At 46.7% G+C, this 19,535-nt stretch overlaps 1 protein-coding gene across 2 annotated transcripts in view; it reads right to left on the bottom strand.

Annotated features, from left to right (window-relative positions):
- Crim1 (cysteine rich transmembrane BMP regulator 1) overlaps window positions 1-5,433 on the bottom strand; it is a 183,853-nt gene extending 178,420 nt beyond the window's left edge. For both annotated transcript variants that reach the window (XM_059248354.1, XM_059248353.1), the window contains exon 1: window positions 5,103-5,433. In XM_059248354.1, the coding sequence (XP_059104337.1) occupies window positions 5,103-5,433 (331 nt within the window). The remainder of the gene's footprint in view (window positions 1-5,102) is intronic.
- Between the last annotated feature and the right edge of the window lie 14,102 nt (window positions 5,434-19,535).

Consider the following 19,535-nt stretch of genomic DNA (forward strand, 5'->3'; position numbering starts at 1 on the left):
TGGGCAGGCGGGATGGCGCAGCTGGTAAAGGTGCATGACAACCTGAGTTCAATCACCAGCACCCATAGGGTAATAGGAGAGAACCAACTCCCAAATGTCCTCTGACATCCGCACACACTGTGGCACACTGTACACACACACACTCTCACAGTCACACACTCACACACATATACTCTCTCTGTCTCTGTGTCTGTCTCTCTCTCTCTCTCTCTCACACACACACACACATACATACACACTAAAACACACTAAAATGTTTTATAAATGAATGTGACTTCTGCTCACAACAGTCCTTCCCAACACACTGCTTGCAAAGTTTCCTGGTCTACTGTTAACCACGTTTCCAGCAGCAAACCTCTCCCCACCGGCTGTTTTTGCCTTTCTGTTCTACAGTATACAACTCATCTCATTTGTCCTTGGCCGAGTGTTTTATGTGACGGGACTCCTTACCAACCGGGAACATTCTAGGCCCCTGCCTGACAGCCGAAAGGCAGGCCCTTTTTGCCCTGTCATGTGTCCATGTGCCGTGAATAGTTATAGTTGGTCCTCTGTGTTTCGTCAATATTTACTCTGAGGAGGAACTAATTACTTCCTTGTTTACTTGAATTGGTTTCTCTTCCCATACCCTACCCTGCTAACATATTTTGGATGCCCTCTGCTTGCCTTCCTCTCTCTGGCATCAAAGCATGGACCCTACCTGAAGACTTCTGTGGCTGAGAACGAACCCCACGCACTGCTCAGAAGTGAGTCTGGAACGCTGGATTTGAAAAGTTTCTGTAACTCCAGTAATAGAAGTATTAACTCTGCCCCGCCTCGCCTTTACTTTACGGGTAAAAATCTATAGACTCGGGCTGGGGATTTAGCTCAGTGGTAGAGCGCTTGCCTAGCAAGTGCAAGGCCCTAGGTTCAATCCTCAGCTCAAAATAATAATGATAATAATAATAATAATAATAATAATAATCCATAGACTCTTAATTTCACGTCCTCCCCGAGAGTACAAGGGCAGTAGCCATGTGCCTCACGCCAGCCAAATGTTTTGATGTGTCTGCCTGGTCCTGGACAACTGCTCTCTGGGGATTCTCCCCTCACATCCTCCACTCTCTCCAAAGCAGGCATCATCGCTACTGATTGTCCCAGGAGACAAGGGAAGGACTGGAACTTCCCAAGCACGGTTCAGAACACAAAACGGTGCTCTCTGCTTTAAGTTCCCACCACACGATCTCAAGTTCTCCTTGCGCCGGCCCTGTGGACCACGGTGGAGGGAGAGCTAAAGTCACTGGGAAAACTGAGTTGTGGCAGAGGGTTTAATTGGCAGTCGTTTTGAAAGCTATGAAGAATTCAGTTCCATACAGACTGGGGCCACGGAGGGCAAGCTGCAGAGAGCGTTGATGTCCGTCTGCAGTCATGGACACCTGCCTCAAGGCAGTATCGTCTTCAGGGCAAAGCTCTACGGTGTCCACTCCGTTCCTAAGCACTCTGTCCACACAATGTCAAGCTCACAGCAGCTTCTTCTTTATCACCCTAAGACAAAGGGCTGGTCTGCTGGTCACCTTGCCCCACCCTAAGTGAGGCATAAAGTCTGAGGCCTCATTCCCTCAGTTCCAAACACAGTTCTCACTGTCCAATCAAAACATCCTTCCTACACAATCCCACTTCATGAGCTCTTAAAGTTCAGACCCCTTGAAGAGATCTCCCATTCAGAGGTTTAGCAACCAAACTTGTTTCTTTGGATTGTGGGTGATTTCCCTGGAGACAGACGCCTGTCCAAGAGAACGGTCCAGCTAGGGTTCTGTAAAAGGCTAACAGGAAGACTCACTAGTAAATGGTAAGGGGAAAGGGAATTGCTCCCTCCTAAGGGCCAGAAGGCACTTGTTAAGACTGAGAGAAAACTTTGGGTACCTGGCTCCACTCTCAGCCTTTCAAATGTGCATAGTCACTAATTCAGGATTTATTTAATATCAGTCTCAATGCAGAGAAGAAACCCCGGTGTACGTGACGCTTGATTTACAGGTCTTGATTCCTAGTCTTTCAGAAATTCATCTTTTTCTTCGGGGTTCTTCTTATGGTTAAGATTGTTCATGTATTTTTATGGGGTCAGTGTGCTATAAAAATCCGAAACAAGGAGCCATGTGTGAAAAAGGGTCCATTTCAGCTGCCGACCCAAATCATTTTGTGAACTGTATTTAAAAGCATCACTCTTCTCCGACCGAAGTCAGTATGGGAAGGACAAACATTTCTGCAAGTTGACAAACAGTAATGTAAATTTGGACTTAAGCCATGTCTTCGAAAGCAGGTGGGTTAGTCATATTTTTATAGCATGAAGTATGTTTTCTCAGGGTGGCCAACTAAATAAGCTTTCGAAAGATTTTTCATTAACAGATACAGCCAGTAGGGGTCATTTTAGTGCAAAAAATGCAGCACGAGAGACTTGGAACATGAATTAAAATACATCCATTCCTATTCATGTGCGTTATGATAATATCCACGAATTTCTGAATAAAAATGGAAACTGAGGGACGCGTCGGCCATTGAGAAATTTTATGCAAAGTTACAGAAAAAAGAAAAAGAAAAAATGGGACGGGGGTGGGGGCACCTTCTAGATAATTAGTGACTTGTAAAGATTCCTCTAATCCTGAAAGAAAAAAAGAAAAAAAAAAAAAAGAAACAGGTTCTTCAGTTAACTTATATGTTCCATACATTTTATATGAATGGGAAAATGTCTGAAATTTTAAACACATGGTTGAAAAGGCCTCTCTAAATCTAACCGTTGCATCAGGCCAGAAAACACCGTCTCTTTTACCTTGGTTTCATGGGTTTGAGAATCTATTTGTCTGTTGCTTTTAGTGAAGGAAGGAGGAAGAGAAGGGGGCAAGGAAGGAGGGAGGGAAGGAGGGAGGGAGGGAGGGAGGGAGGGAGGGAGGGAGGGGTGAAGGGGGATGTGCCCATATCATTCAGCTGAAAACAGGCCTGCTAAACGAGGTGTGTTTCCAGAGCACACTAATTGAAATACAATCATGTCCAGAAACACTTCCAAGCATGTTGAAGGCCCACACTCACTGCACCTGGTGTTACCAGGAGACAGGCAGCGCGTGAGGGATGCATCATTTCAGAGGAATGACTGGCTCCCGGACAAACTGCCAAAAATCATTCCATACTGTGACATGGGGTGTTGCTGCCAAAACACTTGATTAGACTGTAAATGTCCGCCCCCCCCCCCCCCGCTCCCCAAGCATTTCCTTCACCAGAAACACATGAAAAAACAAACAAGGGTCGCACTCTCCAGAGCCTTCCAAAGTCCTTCTTCTCCTTTCCCCGCATTTAACTACACGCTCCCGGTTCTTTACGTGTCTGTTGGGGGGCAGGGGGCGGGGGGAGGGCTGGGTCAAGTTTCCCACTCCTCCACGCGGCAGGGTTCGGAGAAACACCTTTTAGTCCCAAGTCATTCAGAACGCCTCAAGCCGAAACACACGGAATCCTACCAGCCTGCCTGACGATGACCATTTCCCCTGAGCTGAGAAACAAACCCACGACGTTGTTAAAGGGCACCAGGAGGGGCCCCGTTTGTGTGTGTGTCAGGAAAATGAGGGCACGATCCACAGGGAACACGGCCCTTCACTTGTGACTGCCCACTAGCTTCCAAATCAGGAAGGCCTCCCCGATTTTCCACTAACTGTCCAAAAACCTTAAAAGCAGGGGTAAAAATAAATGCGTGTGTGTATTTAAAGAGTCACCACAGCACTGAAGCCTTTGAACACACCCACTTTTGTCCTTAAGGCCGTCACCTCTTTTTTCAGTACCCCAGCACAACAAGCAAGCAAGCAAGCAAGCAAGCGCGCGCGCACACACACACACACACACACACACACACACACTATATACACACACCCCTAAGGATGCTTCAGGGTAAAACCCATGTCCCAGGGGCGGGCTGTCAGCAGTGAAAGCAGGAGGCTGTCCTTCCTAGCCACTACCCCAGAAAGACTGCTGAGCCCTGCTCACTCGCAGGATACCGGGAACAACGTCACGGGGGCCCCCAACGTCTAAGGAGGCAGGGATCCCACTTGGACCAGACAAGCCAGTCCATTCCAGACCTCAAACAGATCAGGCACCTGGAGGCAGATGTAGAGCCACATGCAGAAGGAGGCCCCGTGGCTTCCCAACCAGGGAGGCTCCACTACCAACGCCCCCACCCCTCGGTACATCTCCACGCTGCGTTACACAATGCGCCGCGGCGGCGGCGAAGCCAAGGAGAGCAGACTCCGCTGTCAAACAAACAACAAACAAACAAACAAGCAAGCCAGCCATCAGCACCAGCTCAGGAAACACGCGGATGCTGGCTCATGACAAGGAAAACCTCTCTCGTTGTGAGCCCTAACTTTCCAACCCAGGTGCAGCCCCCACCCACCCCCTCTAGCCGTCCAGAAGAGTCCGCCTTTGACCGTTTCCTATAGGCAAATAAATGAGTAACCACCATGTGTAACTTCGCCTGGGCGTCTGACATATTCCGGAGCTGAAATTGATTTATTACGCGAAGGAAGAAGAGGAAGGAGGTGAAGGAAGAGCGCATAGGAAAAAAAGAAAAAAGTAAGAGTCACACAGGGAGTGCAAGCTGGAGTACAGGTCTCACTCCGCTCTCAGAAGCCGGCTGCGCGGACTGCGTACAACCAACCCTGGGTGCCACACTGCGCTATGCGGGCAGGGCGGCAGGGGCGGACTCCCCGACGGGGCTGGCGTGTGCCAGCCTCCGCAGTGTCCCCCCCCCCCCCAGAACGCGGTACCCCTGCTTGGGGCGGGGAAGGGCCACCCAGTGTAAGCCCAGATCACTGCACGTGTGCGTGTCTATGCGGGGTTGAGAAGGAGCTTCCCCCCCCCCCCCCCCGCCGCACTCCCCCGCGCGCGCAATCCAACCTCGCCCGCCGCTGGGCAGGCATCTCAGGGCACCCTCCCGGGGACAGCGACGGCCCCTCCTCCCCGGGAACCCTCTCTCCTCTGGGAAAAGTCTCAGGCAAACTTTGTTCCGCGCGGGCCAGGTGGGAAGTGGGGAGGTGGAGGTGGGGGGGGGGAGGGAGGGAGGTGGTGGCGCGCAGCAGGGACGGCCGTACCTTCGCAGACGCCCACTTCGTACTCGGTGATGGAGTCGCCATTGAGCGGGGGGCGGATGACACAGCGCAGCCCCCGGTCGCAGGCTCCGTGGAGCCCGTAGGCTCCACCGCAGCTCTCGTTCCTCTGGCGGGCACACATGTAGCAGCAGCCGCAGACGCCCTGCACGATGCTCCCCGGGCAGCTCCGAGGCTCCTCGCACTTGGACTCGTCACAGGGCAGGCAGACCAGCGCCCGGGTGCCTGAGCGCGCCAGCAGCAGCAGCAGCCCCAGCAGCGAGACCGAGAGGTGCCCGCAGCCGGCCAGCCCCCTGCCCCCCGCCACCAAGTACATCCTCCTGCGCCGCCGCCTCCTCCTCCTCGCAGCCGGGCCGGGAGCGGGGCGGGCGCCCTCCCCTGCGCGGGGCACACGCGCCGCCGCCGCCGCCACCCGCAGCCCGCGGTCCTCGGGCCCCCCTCGGGGCCCCCGGGGTGCTCCTCCCCTCGCGGGGCGAGGCCCCCGCCGCCCCTGCGGGCCGCGCCGACCCGGAGCCCACGAGCGTTGGCGCCAGCGGCAGCGGTGGCGGGTGGCTTCCCCTCCTCCTTCTTCTTCTCCTTCTCCTCCCGGGCGGGAGGGGGAAAAGAGCGGGGTGGGGAAAAAAGTTTTCCTCGCGGCAGCTCCGGTTCAACCCAAACTTCTGGCGGCGGCGGCGGCGGCCGCGGCGGTGGCGGCGGCTGCCTGCGCTCCGCTCGGGAGCAGGGCTGCTGCTGGCTCCGGCTGGTCCTCCGCTCTGCTCCTGCTCGCCCGGTCAAGAAGACGACGGCGGCGGCAGCGCAGCCTCCCGGCCGGTCCCCGCCTCCCGAGCCGCCGAGTGGGCGCGGTAGCACAGCAGAAGGTCCGTGGCGTCCGCTCCGTGTGCCCGGCTCGCCTCTCTCCCGCGCCGCTCCTCCGGGCGCTTGTTTATGGCTGGAGCCTCCGCCGCTCCGGCTGCGCCCTCCCCCATCCTACCTCATCCCCCCCCCCTCCTCCCACCACCCCGCCCTCCCCGCGCCGCGCGCTGCTCATTGGCTGCACCCCCACCCTCGGGCCGGCCGGCCCCCTCCCCTCCCCCTCGCCTCCCTCCGGGGCTGCCCGGGCCCTTCCTCCCTCCACGCCTCCTCCTCCTCCTCCTCCCTCCTCCTCCTCCCCCTCTCCTTCCTCCGCAGCCCCGGCGTACCAAGAGCCGGCCCTGCGGGCCGATCATCCGGGCTCGGGCCCGGGCCCCCGCGAGCGTGCTATGGCCGGGAAATCCGAGACAGTCGTAGCGAAGCTAGTCCCCGCCGGTACCGGGCCACGAGGGGGCTAGCCTGGGAGCACCGTTGGGGCGGGACGGCTGCACCTCGGGGGGGGGGGGTGGTGGTGGTATAGTTTTGAGTTCGAGAGAGTGGTGGGGGATCCTAGCCGGAGCGATTGCTGCAGCCTAGGCTGGCTGGGCACTGGGGCTGGATCGAACCCCAGGAAAGGGAAGCGAACGCGTGGAATTTCCGCACACTGGACGAGAATCCATCTTCCACTCGAGCTGGGGATAGACTTTGTAAAAGATATTATGTAATGGAGTCTTGGGAAGCCCGAGACGTCTCCAGCCAAACAGAGGCCGGTGGGTTTGAGTGCTTTTAAATGGTCTAGGTAAATGATTCTGAGCCGGGACAGTGGTGGAGAGGGCTGGAGCTTGAGTTGAATTTTAATGATCCACATTCTGTATGCCTGTGCAGAGGTGCTGTATCATGGGAGGGGTGAGTGACTGGGAAGTAACAGAGCTCAATGCTTCTCTCTGGAGTAAGGCTCAATACTGGCTTACAAGTCTTAACATGACGCTGGACTGGGAGAGCTCACGCATCCTTACATGCCACCTGACGCTGCCGTTTTGTTTCTCAGGCTCCTGAGCAAAAGAGGTGGGCTTTGCTTCCCCTCCTCCCATGATGCCTTCTTTAAAAAGATTTATCGTGAGTGTACTAATAAAGACGATGTGTGGTAAAATAGTCTTTGTGGTGAGCCAAGAAACAACGGAAGAGAGGCACTCTGCACGTGTGAGGGGTTTCTCTTCAACAGATTTCACAGGAGATTCCCAGAGATGGCTCTAATCACTGATCAGGATAGAACCAATGGTCCCTTCATGGGCTCCTTAGTGCCCCCACACCCCCACGAGGATAAATAAAATACATTGGCAACAACAACAAAAAGTCATGTGAATCGTTCTGTAAAACAGGGCTGGTGCTGTGGCAGGTGTGGAGTGGGCTTGGCTGCATGACACGATTTTGCTGCAACTAGGTGGCAGCCAGTGAGACCAGGAATATCATGACTAACGAAACAAAAGTTAATGGCACAAGTGTAAGGAGAAAGGACACAAAGATGCCTTTGGAATCTTGTTTGTGGAACAGATTTGTACTTCTGGAGAATGTTTTGGTTTAACCACGGTAGTCCTCAACAAAAAAAGCCAAAGTCACCAGTGGAATATTCCCCCTAACCAATGACATCAGAGAACTATAAATATTTGTACTGAAGAGAGGAAATGTTTCATCAATTATACTGATTGTTGAAGAAGGAAGGCATAGAGAAACATCAATACTGGAAAGGGAGAGGTAGCACCCCCTTTTCTTGGGGGTTTAAACTGCTGTTGGGGGTGACTATTTCCCAAGCGCATTTGTGGCACATTTTACATGGTCAAACTAGATCATCTCCGGAGGCCCTCACATCCTGCAGCCCTGTAAAAAGTAAGGGGTGAAGTCATTTACAACTTGCTAGGTTTTCCTTTAGCAAAAGCAAATACTAGGGCACATAATAAATGTTTGTGTCTTGGTGCCCAGCGAGGCACCAGCACTTCACAGTGGGATTTGCCAACCATCTCTCGTCACTGGACCTTGGTGTGACATCCCTTCCACCCCTGCAGAGGTTATCTGTGCTTCTGTTCAAGTGCAAGAATAAAGACATTATTAAAAACACAGCAGATAACATTGCTAGACTCGGGAGAAGCCAAGGTCAGGAAATAGAGAAGAGACAGAAGTGAAAAGACTGTGTCGTTTGAAAGGGGTGTGCTAACACCTCTGTCTAAAGTTTCACTCTTGGTTTGGGCATTTGTTTTTCTTTCCTTTTCGGGCAGTATATTAAGGATTGGGAACCACTTCAGATCTGAGCCTAGGCAAGCATCAATATGGTGGCCACTACCCCACCTTCTCGAGACTTCATAGGTAGACATAGAAGACAGAAACATGGTGAGAAAGATTGACAGGTTTGGAAAGGACCAACTTCAAATAATCCAGTTACATGGAGTTCTTTGCCATAGAACTAAGTCATAGGAGTGAACAGGATTCTCGAATACAGTAACCAGTGCCATGTGAGAAACCTCCGAGGCTTTACCTGATTATCTGAGGCCAGTATTTGAGCTCAGTTAAGACATTTCTTTCCTGGGATCCTGCAAGATATTATAAGGTGTCCAGAAACCGAGGCAATGCCAGTATAGAAGATCTTGTCATCTTCAGGGACCAGACTAAGGGTAAAGAAAGAGGGTAGTTCGGCTTAACACGATTAACAATTGGGTACTGAGTTAGAAAGTAGGCTGGGAAAGGTTACCTGGGGCCCTGAAAGACATTTAAAAATACTAAGAAACAGGGCCTACATGGAATATGGTTTAATGCCTCTTTCTCTGAGAACCGTTAAGCATATTCCCTTATCTGTTCTATGGCATTCCAAAGTGCCTCTTTGGAATGTAGTAGTGATCATATTATATAACACAAATAATTAAGCACCTCTAAACTCAGATTGCCAGCCCATTGGAGGGACACATACTTAAAACAGGCATGAGTTGAAAAGAGAATGATACCCAAAAAGGCACTTGGATATTTTGTCTGACCCATCTCCCTTAGTAAACATCTCTAAACTAAGCCCATGGAAGGCCCGGTTGAGGACGGAAGGTGTCTTACAACCTGGAAGAGTTGGGGGATGACAGCCCCGAAGCAAAAGAAGTTAAGAGTCTTTCTGATGGAGAGCTGGAGGGAAGAGACAGTCTGCCCTCTGTTGGCCACTGGGCAGGTTGGATGAGAGTCGGGATGCACTGTGAAAATCAAAGTGCCCAGTTGGGGGCCCAGCAGACAGTGGGACTGTGCATGCCCTCCGTAGAGATACTCTGAGAACCTCCCAGGCTGAGAACCTCCCAGGCTGATGCAGTGTGTAACCAAGCTTTCCTACGGGAGTTCACATTTTCTGAGATGGGCCTGCTGTTTATGTGTCCCTGAAGTGAGAAGAAAAATGTAGACATTGTCTTTTGAGTAAGACACATGCATTATTAAAATAGAGTTTTACAGCCTAGCACAGTGGCAGGTGGCATGCGCCTTTCATCCCAGTACTCGGGAGGCAGAGGCAGAGAGGCAGACGAATCTCTGTGAGTTCGAGGCCAGCCTGGTCTACAAAGCGAATTCCAGGACAGTTAGGGCTGTTACACAGAGAAACACTGTCTTGAAAAACAAACAAACAAACAAGAATTGAGTTATACAACAGAAAAAAAACATCTTTTTATTTTGTGTAAAAAACGCATTGCATATATCTCACAGGAAACCATGACGAGGACAACAGGTCAGGCTCCCTTTATCCTGTTCCTCCTGGCTCTGTGATCCCTAGCTGGGTTTACCATATAAGGATACTGACGAAAGTCTACGATCAGATAGTTTGAGATCAACTCCTAGATTGAGGGCTCGGCCACCCGCTTTTCCGCTCTTGACCTGATGCCTGGGCTATGCTGTCACCGTCCAGTAGGTCACATTTCAGGGATTCCTGGTCTCATCTACTTTGTCAGTGTACAGCAGCTGCTTCAGAGACACTAACTGGGTAGCAAGACCTGCGCACGGAACAAGGATTCTCTTTAGGCTTCCATCAGATCTTGCTCTTTGTTTTTTACAAGTTTCAACAGGTGCTTTTGCATTCCAAAGCAGTTCTCTCCTCTGTAAAATGGAGACAAGAACACTAACTTTACAGGGTGTTGTATCGGGGAAATCCACATTCTCCTATACTGTTTTCATTGTGAGAATCTAACTGAGCACATTTCCAAGTTTAAAGCTTGAAGGGGTGACTCATCCAGCATGGCTCCAGGGATTGACAGAATGAGTAGAGAGGGAAGGAAGAAAAAGGCAGACACAGAAAAGCTGGGATCAGGAAGACTAGGCTCTCTAGTGGAGAAGTTACAACCCCTTGGAAGCTCAGGCTGTAAACACAAGGGGGTGGAGAACAGCTGCAATGGATACTTTCTGCACACATGATCAACATCTGCCCATGGACCAGAGGGATGCTTCGCCACCCCTCTGGGCCTCATCTAGGGAAGACTTTGCCACTTCTGTGGGTCTGAGGCATTGGTCTTTGATATGTCTGTGCTCATGTCAACAACACAACATTCACTCAGAACTTGACTCTCTCCCAACAAGACGGAATCCCAACTGTTTAAAAAAAATTTTTTTATCATATATTGCTGCGTAACATCTGCCTGACTTTTATTTACTTTTTAAGAACTTTCTGAGGGCCTCTGTTAGATTGGCTGTGGCAGTCTGCATTCATCTTGGGGTTTTTAGATTTTTTTAATAGTTTATCAATCTCCTTCTCATCTTGAACTTATTTTAAGGGGCAGTAATTAATGATGATGGTAATAAATAATCGCTAACACTTTTAATCTTATGCTCATGGGCATTTTGCCTGCATGTATGTCTGTGAATCTCTTGCATGCTTGAATCCTCTGAAAGAGCAACTGGTGTTCTTAACCACAGAGCCACCTCTCCACTCCATAGCTATTGTTTATAAAAGCCAGTATGCTCAGCATTTCATAGAGGCTGTTTTCACTAGTCTACAAAACCTTCTATCTGTCCAAAACTGGATCTCACATTCCATTGTAAAAATGGCTTAAGTTGTCTCCATTTTACAGGATCTCTCACAGACATCCGGATGAATCTCTGCCTCCTGAGTGCTAAGATTCAAGGCGTGTGCTACCACTGCCTGACCTCTATGTTTAATCTAGTGGCTGCCTTTGTCCTCTGATCCCCAGATAAGCTTTATTGGGGTACACAAATGAAATATCACCACAGGTGCATGTCTTTAAGCCCAGCACTTGGGAGGAAGAGGTTGGTGGATCTCTGTGAGTTTGAGGACAGTCTTGGCTGCAGAGTGAGAACCTGTCTCAAAAAAAAAAAAAAAGTAACTCTCAGCTCACCAATTCCACTTGTTCAGGGATTTCTAGGACTGCAGGCAGTACCACCCATCTTAGGGAAGAACAGAACAAAAAACGAGGGAAGAAAGAGAGAAGAGAGGAGAAAGAGAGGGAGGGGAGGAGGGAGAGGGGAGAAGAGGAGGAAGAGGAGGGGAAGAAAGGAAGGAAGGAAAAGTAACACTTGCCTCACCATTGAAATATAATAGTTGACCGTATTTGTTGCACAACTGTGAAGGCTTCTTTTTCCCTATAAGATGTGAATTATAAAGTAAGATCTATACATCCTAGTTCATAATTGCTTTATTGCTCACACTGGTCCTTAGAATCAATAACTGCATCTTTTCGCTACTGATGAAAATGCCATTGAAGGGGTGACATGTTTCATGGATGGCGTATGAATATACCTTTAAGGTTTTTGTTTGTTTGACACACATTTTCACGGTCACAAATAAAATCATGGTCACCATCAAATCATCAAATACTTGTCTGATTATTTTCTTTGGCAAACTCCTAAAATGGAATTAACTGTGGGTCAAAACTTATCCCATTTTGACATGCATTGGCAAATGGCTCTCCAGAAACATTTTATCCGCACGCATTCCTCCAAACTGTGAAGATTTGCACCTTCCCAGTGTGAGGCCCACACATTAAAAATCTTTATTCATTGCTGTAAAGAACCTTAGGTGATAAAATTTTCAGCTTTTTAAACTTCAAAAATTGTTTTCACATTCATTATTCTATTAAATTTTAATTTTTTCAATATTACGAGATTTCATCTACGTATCACCAAATAGTTCAGTTTTTATCAATTACCAACTCTTGTAACATGACAAATTGTATGTCGCACGGTTTTCAAGGGAAAGTAGTATGTAGTCAACTACAATTTTCTCCTAAAGAATGCTTTTTAAAAACTAGACTAATTAAAGTAAATACATTATTGAGACCTCTCCCCGAAAAAAGGATAAGACTAGTTGAGATATTATAGGCTAGCCATTCTAATCTTCTTGATAGCTACAAAACGTAGAGGAGCCAGGCCTAGGTGGAACACACCTATAATCCCAGCACTTGGAAGCTTGTAGCGGGAAGACCATGAGCTTAATTGGGCTATATAGCAAGAACTGGAGTCGGGGAAGAAGGATAGAGAGAGACAGAGGGAAGAAAGAACAGTGTAAACAAAATGGAGAATAGAGGTCTCAGGATCATTCTATTGTGAGGAAGAGAGATTTCTACTTCCTGCCCTGCAACACAGGCCCTCCGTATTCCATACTTATCTACTTTTCTAATGCAAAGTTTCAATACCCTGACAATTCATAGATTTAAATGGCAGCCATTCTTCCTCACGTCTGTAGTCTGTATGACATCTCTTTGAAGGAATACAGTCGAAAATTTTAACAATGATTTCATTTATCCAACAGTCTTACAGTGTTTGTTTGGGAGTCGCCACATGTAGTCCTTTGGGGAAACAAGCCCCATTGCTTGTCCTATGTGACTTGCCATGATTTTCTTCGCTCACATGGCTCTAACTTTTTATAAAATCTAACTTTTTATAAAATAAGATTTGCCACTGTTGGAAGTATTGGAAAGAATCAAAACTTGTTCTAGACTCTCGACTCTAGAGAAAACAACAAAAGATCCAACAAAGAAGGTAGGCAATAGTAGTACTCGTGGAATAAGTGCACAGCTTTTCTGAGTGATTGCTGATGAGGAAATATTACTCATTTAAATGAAAAATTGAAATGCTAATGTTTATTAGAATATTGATATTTTGATCTTCATTGTCTCAATATCACGTGACTACTTTGTTGTTGAAGATGAGAACTCCTTGCCTCTTTTCTGGTGGGAAATGATAATAGTCAACAAAATCTATACTCCTTGTCCTCATTCTGGACACACAGCTAAGCAACATTCATCTACTTTTCACATGTAGCTGGAGCCATGAAATGTGAATGGAAGTGAGTTGGGCTCTAACATACTGACATCAAAGGACAAAACCCTCTCCATCACCCTACATGTTGTTTTGTTTGCTTTCTGTTGGGTGGCCTTAAGGCTTTTTATAGAGAATTCTGAAGCACTAGTAGATTTTAAATCCATCAGAAGAATGAATTCTCCATCCTTGCATGACTGCGTGAATAGACTTTCCAGGTACACACACATACCCCCATACACTCAATCTCAGTGGGTTCTAAATTGAATGAGAAATAAATCTTTACTATGAAAAATCTCTGAAATCTTAAGCTTGTTTGCTTCATTAGTTGCCTTTCAAAATATATTTCAGTTTTTATTTAGCAATCATTGTTTACTCATGCTTTGGTATACTACACAAGCCTGTTCAAATCCATATTAGATTTGATAAACAAAATGAAAATCATTAACCAAAATCTTATGCCAAGTGTTCTATGACTATATGGTGAACTACTGTCCTGAAATTGGCAAGTGGGAAAAAGCAAGACTGAGCTTGTAAGCATGAAACTGTGAAGGAAGAAAATACAGGAAATAGATTCCAAAATATTTCTATCACTAGCTAGTTATTGCCAACGATCATGTCATGTTTCCCATTTAGATTTTGCCAAGTAGAACTAACCAGTGATGCCAATGCAGGTGTTTTAAAAAGAGGACTATCAATTTTTCCTCTGACCAATAATTGATTAAATTAGAGCATTCCTTGATTATGAGGATGAGGAGGAGGCGGCGGTGGCGGCGGCGGCGGCACTGTGCCACAAGATGCTTTAATGGAAAGAACATGATCTTAGACATCAGATTGACCTGAGATCAAATTCTGACTCTGATCACCATTTTCTATGTGAATTTGGGTAAGTTATCTAACCTGGATTTAATTTTTCTCATTAGTCACTAAAGAAATTAGTATCTATAGGACAAGAATATATAATAGATGCTCAACAAAGAAAATTTATTTTTTACTTTATGTTTATGTGTACATATCTATGTACGTAGTCCATGTGTGTTCATGTGCCCATGGAGGCCAGCAGAGGGTAGTGAATAATCCCGTGAGCTGGAGTAATAGGGAGTTGTGGGCTACCTGATATGGGTGCTGGGAAGTGAACCCAAGTTCTCTCAAAGAGCAGTAAGCAGTCTTAACCACTGAGCCATCTCTCCAGTCCCTATGATAATATCTTTATGATGAAAGTTTTTATTGAAAGCACAATATCATCTACTGTTCAATGAATGTTTGCTCCTTTAAAATCTTGAGAAATGGGATTTGGTCCATCATCTCAGTATGGGGGAGAACTTCTGGCCATGTGACGATTGTCCCTTTGTTTCCCTCCATAATGTCACCTTCCTTACTCCTCTTACCAGCTGGTGACAAGGGACAAAGAGACAAGAGAATCTTTGAAGGTAGAAGTGGAATCATCTTTCCTCATCACTATGTTGACTGCAAAAATAAATGCAATACAGGCCACCAGAGGAGAAAAGGTATCGGTGATCTTACCCAACTGAGCACCCTAAGACCTATAATACCAACATGCCAGGAAGAATGTGTACACTGACGTAATAATGGTACAGCTGTTAAGAGAGCAACCAAATGCTCTCTGATTAGATTCGAGGCCTACACCATGAAAGGTAATCCATGCTTGGTACAGTAAATCTGATTTAAAAACCTGTGGCTAAGGAGGTTCTAGATCCTTGGGGTGGAGGAACTTACTATTGTCATTTAGCTAAATTGATACAGCACCAATCTGTCACCTACATATTTATGTTATACAAATGCTACTCTCTATCTTAATCAGAGAAGTTTCTCAGGGCAATGCATGATGGTGAATGCAAAGATAAGTAACTCCCAAGTGCTCAGCCCAAAGTACGGCATTCATACCACCCCCTGTCAGGCTCCAGGGACATGGAAGAAGAAAAGGAGGCTGTAAATCCGAAAGTGGAATGATAGGGAGGAGATCTGTAAAATGCTATCTTTGGGGTATGACGCAGCCAGTGCTGTCATGGCCCCTAGCAGTATGACTGGTTGCAATGGGCCTGCTCTTACAAGAGTGGGCTTGTCAATAGATGATCTATGATGGGGCTCACATGGCCCTCCTTGCTGAACTATTGATTGGCTACTGATGGATTCTGGGAGCGGGGCACGTGTTGTCTCGAGCTGTGTTCCTACTGAGAGTCTCATCTTGCTCCAATGGACAGGCCACCCAGATGGCTCTGGTTAAAGTCAGTGCTTCACAAAACGAATCAAAAAGACATGAATTTGGGGAAAGGACCTATAGAGAGGAGGTGGTAATAAAATTGCAGGGAGATAAGAGAAAGCGGGAGTAACAGTAATTAGAATGCACTCTATGTGCATGATGTTGGCATAGAGCAAGTTTAATAAAAGGTTCTTAAAAAATAAAATGTTACTTTCCTGTGCTTGAAGAGCCCACTGCCTAGGACGGGCAATGGATAAATCAACATTTTCAACATAGTATAATAATAGAAGTTTATCACAATGAATCCGCATGAAAAAGGGTGAAGAAAATTTAAGTCACATGTTCTCCGTCATCTGAAGCTCCTAGCACCAAATCTTCTGATGTGACTCCATAACCTGGAGTCACTTCAGAAACAGGAAAGTAAGAACAACCATTGTGGGGGACAGTGGGAGCATTGGAAAAGGGGAGTAACAGAGTATAAAGCAATCTGAAGTGGGGGTGGGTGGATAAAATGGTGGGGCTCTATTTAGGGGGTGGGGAGATAAATACAGAAGGAGGAGGGAGGAGGATAAAATTACAGTAAGAATTTCCAAAAGACTCATAGGAAATAATGCTATTAACTATTGACCTAAAATACCTACGATACATGTAAGTTGGTATATAAATATCCATCTATAGTTTAAATGAAAATTTCCCATATGGTCTAACAATGCTTCCTCTAAGAACCATACTGTCTAACAATACCCAAATCAGACATAAGACCTCTTTAGTGGTTTTGTAATGAAAACATTACAGGCTGTTGCTATTGCCCTTGTCTGCTGACCAGAAGTGGAAAGTAAGTCCTTACTGTCGAAGACATCACGCGCTTTGGATACAGAACTCAGAGGACTTGGGCTGGATCTGACCTGGAAGCCTCCTCCCTGAGGACTGGCTTTCATCGGTACCAGAAGTCATCATGAAGGATTCCAAAGGAGAGGAGCAAGAGTTCTACCCAGCTATGACAGCTCTGAACTACAATGACCAGCAAGGCACTTTAACCCCAAGGGTTCAATAGTGACATGCAAATCTTGGTGGTAACCAGCAGCTCTCTAATTGGCCTGAAGGTCTGCTCAACAAGAGGGAAACCATTTCTGGTACTAGAAACCTAGCCAGCTACTCAGGGCTGGTGAAATCGTGGATCTGGGAGGAGAACCTACAACTTTACTAAAGCAGCACAATTTATAACCACATTCTAAATATCTGTCCTAATACCCACAGATGAGTGTCGTTAATACCCACAGATGAGTGTCATTCTTATCCCCCATCAAGGAAACCTCTTTGCAGCAGAGACCATTACAGGAAACCACAGCGATCAAAATTCAGAGTTGTGGAGCCCAGCTCCAACTGATCTATTTGCAATAAAGCTCCCACACCTAAGGCTTGGGAGTCATTGAGGAAGATGGGACGGGAGGATTATAAGAACCAGAGGAACAGGGAGTTAGCTGTGAAACTTGGTCTCCTAGAAATGTCAGAAGCTACACCCATGGACGCTCACTAACATGGCTGCCTAAACATGAGCGAGCAAAGAGGACACCCATAGACATATTGGCATGGATGAAGGGCAGTGGAAGCTCAAGAAGCCTCAACCCTAGGCAGAGAACTACGGGGCTACAGGCAGCTAAGAAATGGTGAGAGAGAGAGAGAAACAGTCTTCCTCAGGGAGAAGCACGCCCATTGGTTATCCAATATTAAATATTCAAACCTAAAAGACACACACACACATATGCACATATATCACATACACACACATGTATATTACACACACATACACCATATATATATATATATATATATATATATATATATATATATATATATATATATATATATATACACACACCCACACAGATATGTAATAAAGAGAAAGAGGTCATGAGTTTGAAAGAGAGCAAGGCAGAGTACATGGGACATTCAGAGAGAGTTAGGGGATGGGGAAATACATAATTATAATCTCAAAAAAGGTGTTTAATGAAATAAACAGGGCAAGATGCTGAGGACAGTGCTTGGGATACAGTGACTACCCAGTAACTGCCGATGAAGGAACGAAGGAAGAGAAGATGTACTTTTGCAGTGTAAGAAAAAGTAACTATGAGGCTACCAGGTACTCGGCAGCATGTGTTGGGACTCAAGGCCGGTGAAGCCGGATTGAATGGCAAAATCCCAACATCTCACCCAACAGGCCCAGACTTCATTCTGTCAGAGACTCGTCGGAGCTTTTAGAGACAAACAGCCTCATCAGACTCTTATTTTCGACAGACACCAGATTTCATGGATCCTGAAACATCTTTTGAAGTTACTTTAATAACTGACGGTAAGGTGCACGGTGGAGGCTTTACAGACAGTAGTTTATTTTCCTTCTTGGTGGTATATCAGACAACAGCGTTACGTACGAACAACGGCATCTTACTTAGTGGAAAATTGGCATCATGGCAGAGGAGTAACCAAGGGACCATGAGACGAAGCGAAGAAACCCGGGAGTCTGCTGGGAGACTTACCAAACAGCAGCGAGCTGGGGTGCAGAATGAGATGTGCAGGAGCAGAGCTTGCGATTCCAGGAGAGACTAGGAACTCTTAAGTCGACTGGGGTATGCCTGTCTTTCTGCTTTTCCCTTCGTTGTGTACTTTACTTTGCTGCCCAGTTGGAATCCGAGGGAAGAGAAACCTGCAGGCTTTTCACTAGAATCACAGTTCCACAGACGGATACTTTAAGTATAATTTTTTTGTAAGGGAAGTACAAACATTTTGCACTCCATAAAAAGGACTGCTCTACCTAGAGGCGTCTGTTCTTTGCTCTGAGATTTCTTGTAGAAATGAGGAGGAAAATACAGCTACAGCACCGGGCAGTCCTTAGGATGTCACCAAATCCAAAACCTTTACGTTACACACGGGGAAACTGGTGTCTTGGGGTTCTGACCACTTTACAACAAGCTGAATCTTCGCTGCTTCCTACACGGTGCATATCATCAGAAGCCATCTTTGGGCGCCCCTGTAACAAACAGCAGATTGCCTTAGCTCTGTCTCCAGTTCTGGCCCTTGAAAGACAACGCAAAAGGCTATTTTACTTCACACTGCCATAGTTTAGTAAACGTGTTCTAAGGTTCCCCTCCCAGTCCTTTTTCCTAGATACCTGGTTACCTGGATCGTTACCTCTGCTGATTGGATGATGGCATCTGAAGGTGGGATCTGTTACCTGGGCCTTTGGTGTCCATATCTGATGGATGTGCCTTATTCATCAAATATTCCAAATGCTGCCATATTACCCGAAGGCATCTTACTCTGGTGTCAAGCAGCAGTTTTTATGATACATAGCTTCCTCTCATTTCCCCTCCATTTTCAGACTCTATGTGGCAGCCTACATGGACCCAAGTTGACTATTTGTTCTCTTCTTCAAGTTTAAACTCTTGAGCCCTTATCAAAATTTCTTTCCTGTCTCTAAGAAACTGCGTACATCAATCAGTGTTCAGAGACATTTCTTTTTATTGGATGAGCAACTTTTCTGTTCATCTGGGAGTCCTCAAGTTGGCCCTGTTGGTCAGGCATCTGTTCCCATATTGGATGTTCCTTAAACATCTTTAAAAGGAATGTATTTGTCTTTTTTTTTAAGGTTCTACATTTTATACTGAGCAAGTCAATTAGGTCATGAGGAACAGAAAATTAAAAATCAGACCTCCAATTCAACCATGATCAAGTCTCCAGTGGTTAAAAACATTGAGTTCCATTTGGTAAGATCGATGGCCATGATTCAGCACAACCCCTCAGTCTTATCATTGTGTTGTTTCCTAACAGACCCAGCTTCTTTCTCCTCCATGTCTTCTTCTGGAGTTGTACTTGATTTCATTTCTAGTTTTTATCCAAATCCATTGGAGGAAGAGGACAATTTGGCTTTTGTTTCTTGGCCAGGAAGTGCTTGATTCTGAAAGTCATGTGAAAAAACATGTCAAGAAGAGTCAGGCACACAGTACACCATGGTGGAAGAAAAGAGAAGAACGTATTTATTCATTTTAATTTATTACATTTATTTATTTTGTGAGTGTGTGTTTGTTGGGGTGGCT

The sequence above is a fragment of the Peromyscus eremicus genome, chromosome 22 (genome assembly GCF_949786415.1).
Source record: "Peromyscus eremicus chromosome 22, PerEre_H2_v1, whole genome shotgun sequence".
NCBI classification, from domain to species: domain Eukaryota; kingdom Metazoa; phylum Chordata; class Mammalia; order Rodentia; family Cricetidae; genus Peromyscus; species Peromyscus eremicus.